This window comes from Heptranchias perlo, chromosome 42, assembly GCF_035084215.1.
Source record: "Heptranchias perlo isolate sHepPer1 chromosome 42, sHepPer1.hap1, whole genome shotgun sequence".
In the NCBI taxonomy this organism is placed as follows: Eukaryota; Metazoa; Chordata; class Chondrichthyes; order Hexanchiformes; family Hexanchidae; genus Heptranchias; species Heptranchias perlo.
This window is the reverse complement of record NC_090366.1, coordinates 10,594,492-10,611,939: the sequence shown is the minus strand read 5'-3', so window position 1 is coordinate 10,611,939 and position 17,448 is coordinate 10,594,492. Positions and strand designations below refer to the sequence as shown.

At 47.0% G+C, this 17,448-nt stretch overlaps 1 protein-coding gene across 5 annotated transcripts in view; it reads right to left on the bottom strand.

Moving 5' to 3' along the window:
- The window catches only part of LOC137306183 (immunoglobulin superfamily member 10-like), a 35,053-nt gene extending 19,812 nt beyond the window's left edge, over nt 1–15,241 (bottom strand). The window contains exons 1-6 of one of the 5 annotated variants that reach the window (XM_067975262.1): nt 15,181–15,241; nt 12,672–12,989; nt 9,675–9,992; nt 5,836–6,150; nt 3,261–3,566; nt 472–786 (exon numbers count right to left, since the gene is read on the bottom strand). In XM_067975262.1, coding sequence (XP_067831363.1) covers nt 472–786; nt 3,261–3,566; nt 5,836–6,150; nt 9,675–9,992; nt 12,672–12,989; nt 15,181–15,235 — 1,627 coding nt within the window. In that variant the 5' untranslated portion in view covers nt 15,236–15,241. Of the gene's footprint in view, nt 1–471; nt 787–3,260; nt 3,567–5,835; nt 6,151–9,674; nt 9,993–10,190; nt 10,330–12,671; nt 12,990–13,187; nt 13,278–15,180 lie in introns of those variants that run through there. The other 4 variants (XM_067975263.1, XM_067975265.1, XM_067975264.1 and 1 more) reach the window with 4 other exon arrangements.
- Between the last annotated feature and the right edge of the window lie 2,207 nt (nt 15,242–17,448).

Below are 17,448 nucleotides of genomic sequence, written 5' to 3'. Positions count from 1 at the left end.
TCATAAAACTGTGCTGACTCTGCCTAATCATATTATGATTTTCTAAGTGCCCTGTTACTACGTCTTTAATAAGGAATTCCAGCATTTTCCCGACGACTGACGTCGGGCTAACTGGTCAATATTTCCCTGTTTTCTCTCTCCCTCCTTTCTTGAATAGCGGGGTCACATTTGCTACCTTCCAATTCACGGGGACCGTTCCAGAATCTAGGGAATTCTGGAAGATCAAAACCAATGCATCCACTATCTCTGCAGCCACCTCTTATAAAACTCTAGGATGTAGGCCATCAGGACCAGGGGAATTGTCAGCTTTTAGTCCCATTAATTTTTCCAGTACTTTTTCTTTACTAATCTTAATTACTTTAAGTTCCTCCCTCTCATTAGACCCTTAAATTACTAATTAAATGAGTGAAGCAAAAGTCACAAAATGACCCCAAATAATTCAGCAATCAAATAGCTATAGCAGTTACTCACTGTACACGTTCAGGGTGACATTTGCTGTTGCTGTAACACCAGAGGATGACTCCAGAGTAACTTTATACCGACCCCTGTTGTAAAATTGCACGGATTTTAAAAGGAGTGATGCATTGGGTAAGAGCTCCTTGTAATACCGTGTAAAATCAGTGATATTTTGAATTGTTCCTTCCCACTTAAAAAGTATCCTGCTTCCAATGGCCCAGCTGCCATTCTTCACTTCACCAGATACAATCACTGACATGAGGACACTGGCTCCAATTTCTGCATTAATCTCGCTGAGCGCCATTGAGATGGTGAACGGCTGTGGCTCTACTGGGAGAAATAATAATATTTCAGTAAGCAATGTTGAACACTTTTAAATTGACTGACAGTTCACTTCTGCAGATTGCCAACTTCATGTTTTATATAGAGCTGCAGCTCCAAGGGAATGACCCAGGCTGCTTCATCACCATCCTCATCATGGTCAGCAGAGTGCGAATTTCAAGTTAGACATTTTTTTTGCTATAAATGCTGCAAAGATTTGCTTTTATTGTGCTGCTTTAATCATTGATTAATGCAGCATGGATACAAGAAAGAGATTCTTCCCCTGCATTTAGGAGTAAGCAAGCAGCAATGGCACTGAGTTGGCGGGGTCGGTTTTCAACTTGCTGCCCAAGCATAAAACTGGTGTTGCGGATAAGCCGCCCATTATAGAAAGCACCTGATTTTCATTTCCTTTGAGTTCAATGCTCAGTCCATATAATGGTGTAGACTTTTGTCTTTACCGCCTGGGTATTAAGTATGGCCTGGGCAGAGTGCAGAAAGGACAATCTGGTGGGAGGTTTCACATGCCCCCAGATGAATCCACTGGATTTTCATCCCATCAAATTTCAATGGAAATTCAGGCAAGTTCTGATACCAGCCTGCAATCTTTCTTGTAGGGATTTTCCTTCCTACGCTCGACCCAATTAATGCTTAAGGCCGAAATAACCCCAACATGTCCAGTTTGGGGGTAATTATAGGTACGAGTGATGCTGTAAAATGGGTGATATTTAATTATACACCCTGCCTGATTTATCCTTACACTGACGTCAATGGAAAGGAAAATTGGACGTGGTTAAAATTGGGAACTAATTCACTATCACCCGTTTTACACCATTGCCCAAAGGTGAAATGACCCACATTGATTCTCATTGATCCTGAATTCACCTTCACCCAAGGTTCTGTGCAGTCGCCCCTCTGAGATCTCTGCGCTCCACTGCTTTCGACAACAACAACATCATGCATTTATATAGCACCTTTAAAGTAGTAAAACGTGCCAACAGACAACATTTGACACCGAGCCACATAAGGAGATATTAGGACAAGTGACCAAAAGCTTGGTCAAAGAAGTAGATTCAAGGAGTGTCTTAAAGGATGAGAGAGAGAGGTAGAAAGGCAGAGAGGTTTTGGGAGGTATTCCAGAGCTAAGGAGCCAGGCTGCTGAAGGTATGGCTGCCAATGGTGAAGTGCTGAAAATCATGGATGCACAAGAGGCCAGAAATAGAGGAGCACAGAGATCTCAGAGGGGTGTAGGGCTGGAGGAGGTTACAGAGGTAGGGAGGGACGTGGCCATAGAGGGATTTGAAAGCAAGGATGAGAATTTTAAAATCGAGGTGTGGCCGGATTTGGAGCCAATGCAGGTCAGCGAGCACAGGGCATTGGTGCGGGTAGGATAAGGTCAGCAGAGATTTGGATGAACTCAAGTTTATGGAGGATAGAAGGTAGCAGGCTGGCCAGTTTTGCAATAGTCAAGTCTGAAGTTAATCATAGAATGATACAGCACAGAAGGACGCCATTTGGCCCATCATGCCTGTGCCGGCTCTTTGGTAGAGCTATCCAATTAGCCCCACTCCACTGCTCTTTCCCCACAGCCCTGTAATTTTTTTCCTATTAGGTATCTATCCAACTCCCTTTTGAAAGTTATTACTAAATCTGCTTCCACTACCCTTTCAAGCAATACATTCCACATCACAACCACTCACTGCGTAAAAAATATTCTCCTCATGTCGCCTCTGGCTCTTTTGCCAATTACCTTAAATCTGTGTCCTCTGGTTACCGGCCCTTCTGCCACCGGAAACACTTTCTCCTGATGCACTCTATACAAACTGTTCAAGATTTTGAACACCTCTATCAAACCTCCCCTTAAGCTACTCTGCTCTAAGGAGAAGAACCTCAGCTTCTCTAATCTCTCCACGTAACTGAAGTCCCTCATCCCTGGTACCATTCTAGTAAATCTCTTCCACATCCTCTCTTAAGCCTTGACAACCTTCCTAAAGTGTGGTGCCCAGAATTGAACACAATGCTCCAGCTGAGGCCTAACCAGTGTTTTATAAAGGTTTAGCATAACTCCCTTCCTTTTGTACTCTACTCCTCCATTAATAAAACCAAAACATGATAAAGGAATGGATGATGGTTTCAGCACCAGATGAGCTGAGGCGGGTGTGGAGACGGAGATGAATGTAGGTGGACTTGGAGATGGAAAGCATATGGGGTCGATAGGTCAGCTGAGCGTCAAATAGGACACCGAGGTTGTGCACAGTTCGGTTCAGCCTCAGACAGCGACCAGGGAGGGGGATGGAGTTGGTGGCAGGGACCAAAGACAATGATCAGGGAGCACAGGAGTGATTTGTGAACTGGACTTCATGAACTGAGTTAGGATTTCAGCCTACAATGGTTTAGTGGTTAGTTTCACAAATAAAATTACAGTCATGGCAAATTTCCAGGGAATTAAAAAAAAAATCCTTTTGAAAGTAGAATCAACTTACTGAACACATTCAGGTAGAGCTTTGCTGTCCTTGTATCGCCAGAGGCCGTACTCATGGTGACACTGTACTCTCCAGTGTCTGAAACACTCACTGACTTCAACTGGAGAGAAGCATTGGTGAGTACTGCTGCCCGTCCTCTGTAATCAGGGTTGACCTCTGGAGATGCACCCATCCAATGAGCAACAACGTTCCCACCAAACGTCCAGGTCCCATTCTTCACCTCCTCCGAAGGGACGACAGACAGGAGGACGGTGTCTCCGGTGGTTGAGTTAACCTCATTGCATTTGGCGTAGATGGTAAATGGATCTGCGAGAAAAAATTCAGTGCGAGATTACTGAATCTTATAGTTAGATTTGTTTCATTGGTCTAACCGATTAGCTGTCAGCCGTGCCTCAGGTGGCAGCACTCTCGCCTCTGAGTCAGAATGGTTGTAGTTTCAAGGATCTTGAGCATGAAATCTTGGCTAACACTCCAGTGCAGTACTGAGGGAATGCTGTACTGTTGGAGGTGCTGTCTTTTGACTGAGACGTTAAACCAAGGCCTCATCTGACCTCTCAGCTGGACGTAAAAGATCCCATTTCACTATTTCGAAGAAGAGCAAGGGAGTTCTCCCAATGTCCCTCAACCAACATCACTAAAACAGATTATCTGGTCATTATCATATTGCCATTTGTGGGACCTTGCTCTGCACAGATTGACTGTTGCATTTCCTACATTACAAAAGTAACTACAATTCAAAAAGTACTTAATTGGCTGTAAAGCACTTTGGGAAGTCCTGAGGTCATCAATTGCAAGTCTTTCTTTTCCTTTTGCAATGTACTACAGCAACAAGCCAAAGTTTACAAGAAGCGTTTTACATGGTAAGAATCCCCTTGTTCCACATCTTGGGGGTCAGTATTGACCAGAAGCTTAACTGGACCATCCATATAGCTTGGTACGCTGCCATTAACTACTCATCTTCTAACCGTTTCATAGCCTCTTCCCTCATCTCCAAGGCTCAGTTCCAGAGTGTAATGGAAAAGTCACCACTCTAAACTAGATGAATGCAGCTGCAACCACACCAAAATTATACTGTTCAAAATTATGAGGGGTTTGATAGAGTACATATGGAGAAAGTGTTTCCAGTGGCAGAATGGTCGTTATTCAGAGGACACAGATTTAAGGTAATTAGCAAAATAACGAGGGGGGAGATGAGCAGCATTTTTTTAAACACAGCGAGTTGTTATGATCTGGAATACATTGGCTGAAAAGATGGTGGAAGCAGATTCAATAATAACTTTTAAATATCAATTGAATAAATTCTTGAAGGTGAAACATTTGCAGAGCTATGGGAAAAGGGCAGTGGTGTGGGGCTATTTGGGTTGCTCCTTTAAAGAGCCAGCACAGGACAGTGGGCCGAATGGCTTCCTTCTGCGATTCTAATTCCCCTGCCAATGCACTTAATACGGAACCCATAGACCATTGTTGCACTGTGGCTGCAGTAAGGACTTACCGTAGAATGCACTCACCAAGGTCACCGACAGCAACTGATAGCCCTGCAACCTGTATCATCAAGAAGTACAAGAGCAGCAATATCATGGGGACACCATCACCTCCAACTTTCCTTCCAAGTCATACGCCATCCAAATTTGGACAGATATCACCGTTCCTTCATGGTAGACTTTTCCTGCATGCTTCAGCTCGAACTAATTTTGCACCTTAAATTGCTGTAAGTGTAAACTAATGAGTTGCCAGGGAAATCTCATTGTTGGCCCCAGTCGTGCACCAAGGCCCCAGATTCCCCGTTGCCCTCAATACACCATTATCAGCTCGCACTTCCAGCAACTTGCAGGGCAAAATAAAAATGAGCTGAAGGGCGCAGGAAAAGATCTAACTGACCTGCACACCGTGAGATGCCCTTCTCCAGCAAATTGGGGGCTGCAGCAAAATCTGGTATCCTGGAATTCTCTACCTAACATTATCTCGGGGGCACCATCAACATAAGGGGGGTAATTTTACTTTGGGCAATGGTGTTCAATGGGTGATATCGATTTCGCCACCGAATTTACACGCTGCCCAATTTTGCCTTGTCTATTAGGCCGCTAATAGTGACATCACCCATTGTAAAACCACCGCTCAAATTTTAAATTACCGCTAAGGACTGCAGCGGTTCAGGAAAGCGACCCATTATCACCTAGGACTGGACAATAAAAGCAGCCTTGCCAATATCCCAAGAACGGCATATTAAAAATTCTATCATAAGCACTTCAAACATCGCTGCTCTGCAGGGCGTTTCTGATCAGTGACAGACAGGAAATTCTGGTTCAGCTGAAGTTTGAATTTTGAGTTGAGTGGGCTGCATTTCGGAGCCTCATTTATGTATAGAAACCAAACTTAGGCAGCATCTAACCTGAGAAAGCTGCGTTCAAACCTGAATCTATCATGAAACGGAAGCATAATGTGGTATGTCACTGAGCCATGCAAGATAGGATGTCAGCCTACAATGGTTTAGTGGTAGTTTCACAAATAAAATTACAGTCATGGCAAATTTCCAGGCAATTTTTTAAAAATCGTTTTGAAAGTGGAATCAACTTACTGAGCACATTCAGGTGGAGTTTTGCTGTCCTTGTATTGCCAGAGGCCGTACTCATGGTGACACTGTACTCTCCAGTGTCTGAAGCACTCACTGACTTCAACTGGAGAGAAGCATTGGTGAGTACTACTGCCCGTCCTATGTAATCAGCGTTGACCTCTGGAAATGCACCCATCCAATGAGCAATAACGTTCCCACCAAAGATCCACTTCCCATTCTTCACCTCCTCCGAAGGGGCCACTGACAGGAGGACAGTGTCTCCAGTGGTTGAGTTAACCTCATTGCATTTGGCGTAGATGGTAAATGGATCTGGCTTAGCTGCGAGAAAAAATTCAGTGCGAAATTACTGAATCTTATAGTTAGATTTGTTTCATTGGTCTAACCGATTAGCTGTCAGCCGTGCCTCAGTTGGCAGCACTCTCGCCTCTGAGTCAGAATGGTTGTAGTTTCAAGTCCAGCTCGAGGACCTTGAGCATGAAATCTTGGCTAACACTCCAGTGCAGTACTGAGGGAATGCTGTACTGTTGGAGGTGCTGTCTTTTGAAAGAGATGTTAAACCAAGGCCCCATCTGACCTCTCAGCTGGACGTAAAAGATCCCATGTCACTATTTCGAAGAAGAGCAAGGGAGGTCTCCCTAGTGTCCCTCAACCAACATCACCAAAACAGATTATCTGGTCATTACCATATTGCCATTTGTGGGAACTTGCTGTGCACATATTGACTGCCGCATTTGCATTACAAAAGTAACTACAATTCAAAAAGTACTTAATTGACTGTAAAGCACTTTGGGAAGTCCTGAAGTCGTTTACAATGTACTAGAGCAACAAGCCAAGGTTTACAAGAAGTGTCTTACGTGGTAAGAATCCCCTTGTTCCACATCTTGAGGGTCAATATTGGCTGGAGTCATACCTAGCACAAAGGAAGATGGTAGTGGTTGTTGGAAGCCAATCATCTCAGCCCCAGGACATTGCTGCAGGAGTTCCTCAGGGCAGTGTCCTAGGCCCAACCATCTTCAGCTGCTTCATCAATGACCTTCCCTCCATCATAAGGTCAGAAATGGGGATGTTCGCTGATGACTGCACAGTGTTCAGTTCCATTCGCAACCCCTCAAATAATGAAGCAGTCCGAGCCCGCATGCAGCAAGACCTGGACAACATCCAGGCTTGGGCTGATAAGTGGCTCGTCATTCACGCCAGATAAGTGCCAGGCAATGACCATCTCCAACAAGAGAGAGTCTAACCACCTCGCCCTGACATTCAACGGCAATACCATCACCGAATCCCCCACCATCAACATCCTGGGGGTCACCATTGACCAGAAACTTAACTGGACCAGCCATATAAATACTGTGGCTACGAGAGCAGGTCAGAGGCTGGGTATTCTGCGGCGAGTGACTCACCTCCTGACTCCCCAAAGCCTTTCCACCATCTACAAGGCACAAGTCAGGAGTGTGATGGAATACTCTCCACTTGCTTGGATGAGTGCAGCTCCAACAACACTCAAGAAGCTCGACACCATCCAAGATAAAGCAGCCCGCTTGATTGGCACCCCATCCATCACCCTAAACATTCACTCCCTTCACCACCGGCGCACAGTGGCTGCAGTGTGTACCATCCACAGGATGCACTGCAGCAACTCGCCAAGGCTTCTTCGACAGCACCTCCCAAACCCGCGACCTCTACCACCTAGAAGGACAAGAGCAGCAGGCACATGGGAACAACACCACCTGCACGTTCCCCTCCAAGTCACACACCATCCCGACTTGGAAATATATAGCCGTTCCTTCATTGTCGCTGGGTCAAAATCCTGGAACTCCCTTCCTAACAGCACTGTGTGAGAACCGTCACCACACGGACTGCAGCGGTTCAAGAAGGCGGCTCACCACCACCTTCTCGAGGGCAATTAGGGATGGGCAATAAATGCTGGCCTCGCCAGCGACACCCACATCCCGTGAACGAATAGAAAAAAATATTGACTAGAAGCTTAACTGGACCATCCATATCGCTTGGTTCGCTGCCATTAACTACTCATCTCCTAACTGTTCATAGCCTCTCCAACATCCCCAAGGCTCAGGTCCAGAGTGCGATGGAATAGTCACCACTCTGAACTAGATGGATGCAGCTGCAACCACACCATCCAGAAAAGAGCCTTATTTATTATGGGAAACATTTATAAATTACTTCTTCGGCCTCAGCTGGAGTATTGTGTCCAGTTCTGGTCACCACACTTTATAATGGATGTCAATACAGTGGAGAGGGTACAGAGGAGATTTAACAGATTGGTACCAGGGGTGAGGGACTTCAGTTACGTGGAGAGACTGGAGAAGCTGGGATTGTTCTTGGAGCAGAGAACGTTAAGGGGAGATTTGATAGAGTTGTTCAAAACTATGAGGGGTTTGATAGAGTACATATGGAGAAAGTGTTTCCAGTGGCAGAATGGTCGTTAATCAGAGGACACAGATTTAAGGTAATTAGCAAAATAACCAGGGGGCAGATGAGCAGCATTTTTTTTAACACAGCGAGTTGTTATGATCTGGAATACATTGCCTGAAAAGATAGTGGAAGCAGATTCAGTAATAACTTTTAAATATCAATTGGATAAATACTTGAATGTGAAACATTTGCAGAGCTACGGGGAAAGGGCAGGGGTGTGGGGCTATTTGGGTTGCTCCTTTAAAGAGCCGGCACAGGACTGCGGGCCGAATGGCTTCCTTCTGCGCTGTATGATTTTCTGATTCTATTTCCCCTGCCAATGCATTCAATATGTAGCGCACAGACCATTGTCGCACTGTGGCTGCAGTAAGGACTTACTGTAGAATGCACTAAGGTCACCGACAGCAACTGATAGCCCTGCAACCTGTATCAACAAGAAGTACAAGAGCAGCAATATCATGGGGACACCATCACCTCCAACTTTCCTTCCAGGTCATACGCCATCCAAACTTGGACATATATCGCCGTTCCTTCATGGTAGACGTTTCCTGCATGCTTCAGCTCGAACTAATTTTGCACCCTGAACTGGTGTAAGTATAAACTAATAAGTTGCCAGGGGAATCTCATTAATTAAGGAGATAACCTGTTGGCCCCAGTCGTGCACCAAGGCCCCAGATTCCCCGTTGCCCTCACTTCGGCATTATCAGCTCGCACTTCCAGCAACTTACAGGGCAAAATAAAAATGAGCTGAAGGGCACAGGAAAAGATTAACTGACCTGGCACACCATGAGATGCCCTTCTCCAGCAAATTGGGGGCTGCAGCAAAATCGGGGATCCTGGAATTCCCTACCTAAGATTATCTTGGGGGCACCATCAACATAAGGGGGGTAATTTTACTTTGGGCAATGGTGTACAATGGGTGATATCGATTTCGCCACCGAATTTACACGCTGCCCGATTTTGCCTAGTCTAATGGGCCGCTGATAGTGATATCACCCATTGTAAAACCATCGCTCAAATTTTAAAATTACCCCGAAGGGCTGCAGCGGTTCAGGAAAGCGGCCCATTATCAACTAGGGCTGCACAATAAAAGTAATCTTGCCAACATCCCAAGAACGGCATATTAAAAATTCTATCATAAGCACTTCAAACATCGCTGCTCTGCAGGGCGTTTCTGATCAGTGACAGACAGGAAAGTCTGATTCAGATGATGATTGTCTTTTGAGTTGAGTGGGCTGCATTTCGGAGCCTCATTTATGTATAGAAACCAAACTTAGACAGCACCTAAACCCGAGAAAGCTGCGATCAAACCTGAATCTATCATGAAACGGAAGCGTAATGTGGTGTGGCACTGAGCCATCACTTATTAAATACTAATTGTTTCTGATAACATGTGTCACTCTACTTACGGAATACATTCAAAGTGATCTTTGCGGTCGCTACTTTGCCAGCGGGTGAGTCCATAGTAACCCAATAATCTCCGCTGTCCGAAAGTGCCACCGACCTCAAGAGGAGAGAGGTGTTGAACAGCAGCTCCACGTTGCGTTTGGTGTAAGCGATATTGAGATCGGGGGGTTCGACTGTCCAAGCGACGATAGACGCGGTGCCGAACTTCCAGAAGCCGCTTGACACGGGAGAGGAGGGTCTCACCGACAGGACAACGGAATCGCCGGCCGTCGCATTGATCACATTTTGATTCACCAGGACAGTGAAAGGGTGCGGCTGACCTGTGGAAATAATTACATTCGATAAAAGTTTAGTGAGAAATCAATTTCGAAACCAACTCGTATTGGACCCACACGAGTGTTATCTGTGCTCTTTTATAGACATGATTTGTGCAGGAGTTACGATCTGAGCCGCTACTTAATAATCCAGCTGCTCCACTCCTTCCTTCACTGACACAGGTAGATGAACGCGACTCTCACCAGAAGATATTAAGAAGCAAACTGCAAACGCAGTGAGTCGGGACCGCTCCATCCTGACAGAACCGTTTCTGCTCCTGTTGCAGTCAGTTGCTGGTCAGCTCGTCTGTGCGGGATCACGTGAGCGGTTAACAAGGTTAAACCAGCTGACCTCGACTTGCTGCTGGTCACATCTCCTTGGAAACGCCCATTTCAATGCAAGCCAAAGAGCAGAAAGCAGCCTGTTCCAGTTCTATTGTTCTCTTGCTTCCCCACAGAGCACTCTCCTCAATATTGAACAACTCTTCCTTAAACTCTGCTCACTACCTCCAAATAAAAGGTGTCGCTGTGGGGACCCACGTGTGTCCTCGCTCTGTCAGCTTTTTCGAGGGATAGATGGAACATTCTTTGTTCCAGTCCCACTCAGATCCCCTCCCTGACCTCTTTCTCCGGTATGTTGATGACTGTGTCGGTGCCGCCTCCTGCTCTGACCCCACAACCGGAAAATGGAATCAACTTTGCTTCCAACTTCCACCCTCACTTACCTTCACATGGTCCATCTCCATCATTTCCCTTCCTCCCATTTCTGGGAATAGGCTGTCCACCAATGTCTCCTATAAGCCCACGGACTCCCACAGCTACACTCGCCCCGACCCCGCTTCCTGTAAGGACTCTATTCCATTCTCCCAGTTCGTCCGTCTCCATCGCCTCTATTCCGACGATGCCACTTTCCACAACAGTGCTTCCCATATGTCTTCCCTTTTTCCTCAGCCGAGGATTCCCCTACACTATGGTTGACCAGGCCTTCGACCATGTCCATCCAATTTCGTGCAATTCCGCCCTCACCCCTTCCCCTCCCTCCCAGAATCATGACCAGATTTCCCCATGTCCTCAGCGTTCATCCCAATATCTTGCACATTCAATGGATCATCCTCCGCCATTTCCGCCACCTCTAGCTTAATAACACCACCAAACACATCTTCGTCTTCCCTGCTCTTTCAACATTCCAAAGGGATTGTTCCTCCCATGACACCCTGGTCTACTCTTCCATCACCCCTAACACCTGCTGCCCGTCCTCTGGCACATTTGCATGCAAGCGTGGGAAATTCAACATCCGCCCTTTTGCCTCCTTCCTTCCCACCATCCATTGGCCCAAACACTCCTTCCCGTTGAAACGGCGATTTACTTGTACTTCTTCCAACTTAGTGCACAGTATTCACTGCTCACAATGCGGTCTTCTATACACTGGGGAGAACAAACGCAGATTGGGTGATCGCTTTGCTGAACACCTCCATTCAGACTGCAAGGATTGACTGTCAGCTTCGGGTCCCTTGTCTCTTTAATCCTTCACCCCACTCCCAATCTGACCTCTCTCTCCATGGCTTCCTGTACTGTTCCAACGAAGCTCAACGCAAGATTAATGAAAAGTTACTAATCTTTCTAATAGGCACTTTACAACATTCCGACCTTAACATTGAATCTAACAATTTTAGGTCTTAACCACCGTTCCCATTTTCTCCCACACAGCAGGTGCTGGTATTGATGGATGGCTGCACCGGAGGCCACTGAGAGTGGAGGAGGTGTGGCTGGTGCTTGAGCTGGGGATACGTTATTGGTACACGGCTGGTGGGGCTGGCGGTTGAGTGGGTTCGCATTCCTTGGGTCTACCTGTCTTTATTCCGTCACATTCCTGGCCGCGTCAACCCTCTCCACACTGCTTCCCTCCCTGTCTCCTACTCTGTTGGCCCAGTCGTGCACCAAGGTCCCAGATGCCCCGTTGCCCTCGCTGCGCCATTACCCGCTCGCACTTCCAGCAACTCACAGGGCAATGACAAAATTGAGCTGAAGGGAGTAGGAAAAGTACGAAATGAACTGGCAGACCGTGAGATGCCCTGCTTCATGAAATTGGGGGCAGCAGCAAAATCTGCTATCCTGGAATTCTCTACCTAACATTATTTTGGGGGCGCCATGAACTTAAGGCGGGTAATTTTACTTTGGGCAAAGGTGTACAATGGATGATATCGATTTCGCCACCGAATTTACACGCTGCCCGATTTTGCCTAGTCTAATGGGCCGCTGATAGTGATATCACCCATTGTAAAACCATCGCTCAAATTTTAAAATTACCCCGAAGGACTGCAGCGGTTGAGGAAAGCGGCCCATTATCACCTAGGGCTGGAGAATAAAAGTAACCTTGCCAACATCCCAAGAACGGCATATTAAAAATTCTATCATAAGCACTTCAAACATCGCTGCTCTGCAGGGCGTTTCTGATCAGTGACAGACAGGAAAGTCTGATTCAGATGAAGATTGTGTTTTGAGTTGAGTGGGCTGCATTTCGGAGCCTCATTTATGTATAGAAACCAAACTTAGACAGCACCTAAACCCGAGAAAGCTGCGTTCAAACCTGAATCTATCATGAAACGGAAGCGTAATGTGGTGTGGCACTGAGCCATCACTTATTAAATACTAATTGTTTCTGATAACATGTGTCACTCTACTTACGGAATACATTCAAAGTGATCTTTGCGGTCGCTACTTTGCCAGCGGGTGAGTCCATAGTAACCCAATAATCTCCGCTGTCCGAAAGTGCCACCGACCTCAAGAGGAGAGAGGTGTTGAACAGCAGCTCCACGTTGCGTTTGGTGTAAGCGATATTGAGATCGGGGGGTTCGACTGTCCAAGCGACGATAGACGCGGTGCCGAACTTCCAGAAGCCGCTTGACACGGGAGAGGAGGGTCTCACCGACAGGACAACGGAATCGCCGGCCGTCGCATTGATCACATTTTGATTCACCAGGACAGTGAAAGGGTGCGGCTGACCTGTGGAAATAATTACATTCGATAAAAGTTTAGTGAGAAATCAAATTCGAAACCAACTCGTATTGGACCCACACGAGTGTTATCTGTGCTCTTTTATAGACATGATTTGTGCAGGAGTTACGATCTGAGCCGCTACTTAATAATCCAGCTGCTCCACTCCTTCCTTCACTGACACAGGTAGATGAACGCGACTCTCACCAGAAGATATTAAGAAGCAAACTGCAAACGCAGTGAGTCGGGACCGCTCCATCCTGACAGAACCGTTTCTGCTCCTGTTGCAGTCAGTTGCTGGTCAGCTCGTCTTTGCGGGATCACGTGAGCGGTTAACAAGGTTAAACCAGCTGACCGCGACTTGCTGCTGGTCACATCTCCTTGTAAACGCCCATTTCAATGCAAGCCAAAGAGCAGAAAGCAGTCTGTTCCAGTTCTATTGTTCTCTTGCTTCCGCACAGAGCACTCTCTCCTCAATATTGAACAACTCTTCCTTAAACTTTGCTCACTGCCTCCAAATCAAAGGTGCACTTCCGCCCTCACCCCTTCCCCTCCCTCCCAGAACCATGATCAGATTCCCTTCGTCCTCAACCTCCACCTCAACAGCTTGCATATTCAATGGATCATCCTCCGCCATTTCCGCTACCTCCAGCGTGATGGCACCACCAAACACATCTTCGCCTTCCCTGCTCTTTCAACATTCCAAAGGGACTATTCCGTCCATGATACCCTGGTCTACTCTTCCATCACCACTAACACCTGCCGCCAATCACCTGGCACATTTGCATGCAAGCGTGGGAAATGCAACATCCGCCCTTTTGCCTCATTCCTTCCCACCATCCATGGGCCCAAACACTCCTTCCCGTTGAAATGGCGATTTACTTGTATTTCTTCCAACTTAGTGCACAGTATTCACTGCTCACAATGCGGTCTTCTATACACTGGGGAGAACAAACGCAGATTGGGCGATGGCTTTGCTGAACAACTCCATTCAGACTGCAAGGATTGACTGTCAGCTTCGGGTCCCTTGTCTCTTTAATCCTTCATCCCACTCCCAATCTGACCTCTCTCTCCATGGCTTCCTGTACTGTTCCAACGAAGCTCAACGGAAGATTAATGAAAAGTTACTAATCTTTCTAATAGGCACTTTACAACATTCCGACCTTAACATTGAATCTAACAATTTTAGGTCTTAACCACCGTTCCCATTTTCTCCCACACAGCAGGTGCTGGTATTGATGGATGGCTGCACCGGAGCCACTGAGAGTGGAGGAGGTGTGGCTGGTGCTTGAGCTGGGGATACGTTATTGGTACACGGCTGGTGGGGCTGGCGGATGAGTGGGTTCGCATTCCATGGGTCTACCTGCCTTTATTCCGTCACATTCCTGGCCACGGCAACCCTCTCCACACTGCTTCCCTCCCTGTCTCCTACTCTGTTGGCCCAGTCGTGCACCAAGGTCCCAGATGCCCCGTTGCCCTCGCTGCGCCATTACCCGCTCGCACTTCCAGCAACTCACAGGGCAATGACAAAATTGAGCTGAAGGGAGTGGGAAAAGTACTCAGTGAACTGGCAGACCGTGAGATGCCCTGCTTCATGAAATTGGGGGCTGCAGCAAAATCTGCTATCCTGGAATTCTCTACCTAACATTATTTTGGGGGCGCCATGAACTTAAGGTGGGTAATTTTAATTTGGGCAAAGGTGTACAATGGATGATATCGATTTCGCCACCGAATTTACACGCTGCCCGATTTTGCCTAGTCTAATGGGCCGCTGATAGTGATATCACTCATTGTAAAACCACCGCTCAAATTTTAAAATTACCCCGAAGGACTGCAGCGGTTCAGGAAAGCGGCCCATTATCACCTAGGGCTGGAGAATAAAAGTAACCTTGCCAACATCCCAAGAACGGCATATTAAAAATTCTATCATAAGCACTTCAAACATCGCTGCTCTGCAGGGCGTTTCTGATCAGTGACAGACAGGAAAGTCTGATTCAGATGAAGATTGTGTTTTGAGTTGAGTGGGCTGCATTTCGGAGCCTCATTTATGTATAGAAACCAAACTTAGACAGCACCTAAACCCGAGAAAGCTGCGATCAAACCTGAATCTATCATGAAACGGAAGCGTAATGTGGTGTGGCACTGAGCCATCACTTATTAAATACTAATTGTTTCTGATAACATGTGTCACTCTACTTACGGAATACATTCAAAGTGATCTTTGCGGTCGCTACTTTGCCAGCGGGTGAGTCCATAGTAACCCAATAATCTCCACTGTCCGAAAGTGCCACCGACCTCAAGAGGAGAGAGGTGTTGAACAGCAGCTCCACGTTGCGTTTGGTGTAAGCGATATTGAGATCGGGGGGTTCGACTGTCCAAGCGACGATAGACGCGGTGCCGAACTTCCAGAAGCCGCTTGACACGGGAGAGGAGGGTCTCACCGACAGGACAACGGAATCGCCGGCCGTCGCATTGATCACATTTTGATTCACCAGGACAGTGAAAGGGTGCGGCTGACCTGTGGAAATAATTACATTCGATAAAAGTTTAGTGAGAAATCAAATTCGAAACCAACTCGTATTGGACCCACACGAGTGTTATCTGTGCTCTTTTATAGACATGATTTGTGCAGGAGTTACGATCTGAGCCGCTACTTAATAATCCAGCTGCTCCACTCCTTCCTTCACTGACACAGGTAGATGAACGCGACTCTCACCAGAAGATATTAAGAAGCAAACTGCAAACGCAGTGAGTCGGGACCGCTCCATCCTGACAGAACCGTTTCTGCTCCTGTTGCAGTCAGTTGCTGGTCAGCTCGTCTTTGCGGGATCACGTGAGCGGTTAACAAGGTTAAACCAGCTGACCGCGACTTGCTGCTGGTCACATCTCCTTGTAAACGCCCATTTCAATGCAAGCGAAAGAGCAGAAAGCAGTCTGTTCCAGTTCTATTGTTCTCTTGCTTCCGCACAGAGCACTCTCCTCAATATTGAACAACTCTTCCTTAAACTTTGCTCACTGCCTCCAAATCAAAGGTGCACTTCCGCCCTCACCCCTTCCCCTCCCTCCCAGAACCATGATCAGATTCCCTTCGTCCTCAACCTCCACCTCAACAGCTTGCACATTCAATGGATCATCCTCCGCCATTTCCGCCACCTCCAGCGTGATGGCACCACCAAACACATCTTCGCCTTCCCTGCTCTTTCAACATTCCAAAGGGACTATTCCGTCCATGATACCCTGGTCTACTCTTCCATCACCACTAACACCTGCCGCCAATCACCTGGCACATTTGCATGCAAGCGTGGGAAATGCAACATCCGCCCTTTTGCCTCATTCCTTCCCACCATCCATGGGCCCAAACACTCCTTCCCGTTGAAATGGCGATTTACTTGTATTTCTTCCAACTTAGTGTACAGTATTCACTGCTCACAATGCGGTCTTCTATACACTGGGGAGAACAAACGCAGATTGGGTGATCGCTTTGCTGAACACCTCCATTCAGACTGCAAGGATTGACTGTCAGCTTCGGGTCCCTTGTCTCTTTAATCCTTCACCCCACTCCCAATCTGACCTCTCTCTCCATGGCTTCCTGTACTGTTCCAACGAAGCTCAACGCAAGATTAATGAAAAGTTACTAATCTTTCTAATAGGCACTTTACAACATTCCGACCTTAACATTGAATCTAACAATTTTAGGTCTTAACCACCGTTCCCATTTTCTCCCACACAGCAGGTGCTGGTATTGATGGATGGCTGCACCGGAGCCACTGAGAGTGGAGGAGGTGTGGCTGGTGCTTGAGCTGGGGATACGTTATTGGTACACGGCTGGTGGGGCTGGCGGATGAGTGGGTTCGCATTCCTTGGGTCTACCTGCCTTTATTCCGTCACATTCCTGGCCGCGGCAACCCTCTCCACACTGCTTCCCGCCCTGTCTCCTACTCTGTTGGCCCAGTCGTGCACCAAGGTCCCAGATGCCCCGTTGCCCTCGCTGCGCCATTACCCGCTCGCACTTCCAGCAACTCACAGGGCAATGACAAAATTGAGCTAAAGGGAGTGGGAAAAGTACTCAGTGAACTGGCAGACCGTGAGATGCCCTGCTTCATGAAATTGGGGGCAGCAGCAAAATCTGCTATCCTGGAATTCTCTACCTAACATTATTTTGGGGGCGCCATGAACTTAAGGCGGGTAATTTTACTTTGGGCAAAGGTGTACAATGGATGATATCGATTTCGCCACCGAATTTACACGCTGCCCGATTTTGCCTAGTCTAATGGGCCGCTGATAGTGATATCACCCATTGTAAAACCATCGCTCAAATTTTAAAATTACCCCGAAGGACTGCAGCGTTTGAGGAAAGCGGCCCATTATCACCTAGGGCTGGAGAATAAAAGTAACCTTGCCAACATCCCAAGAACGGCATATTAAAAATTCTATCATAAGCACTTCAAACATCGCTGCTCTGCAGGGC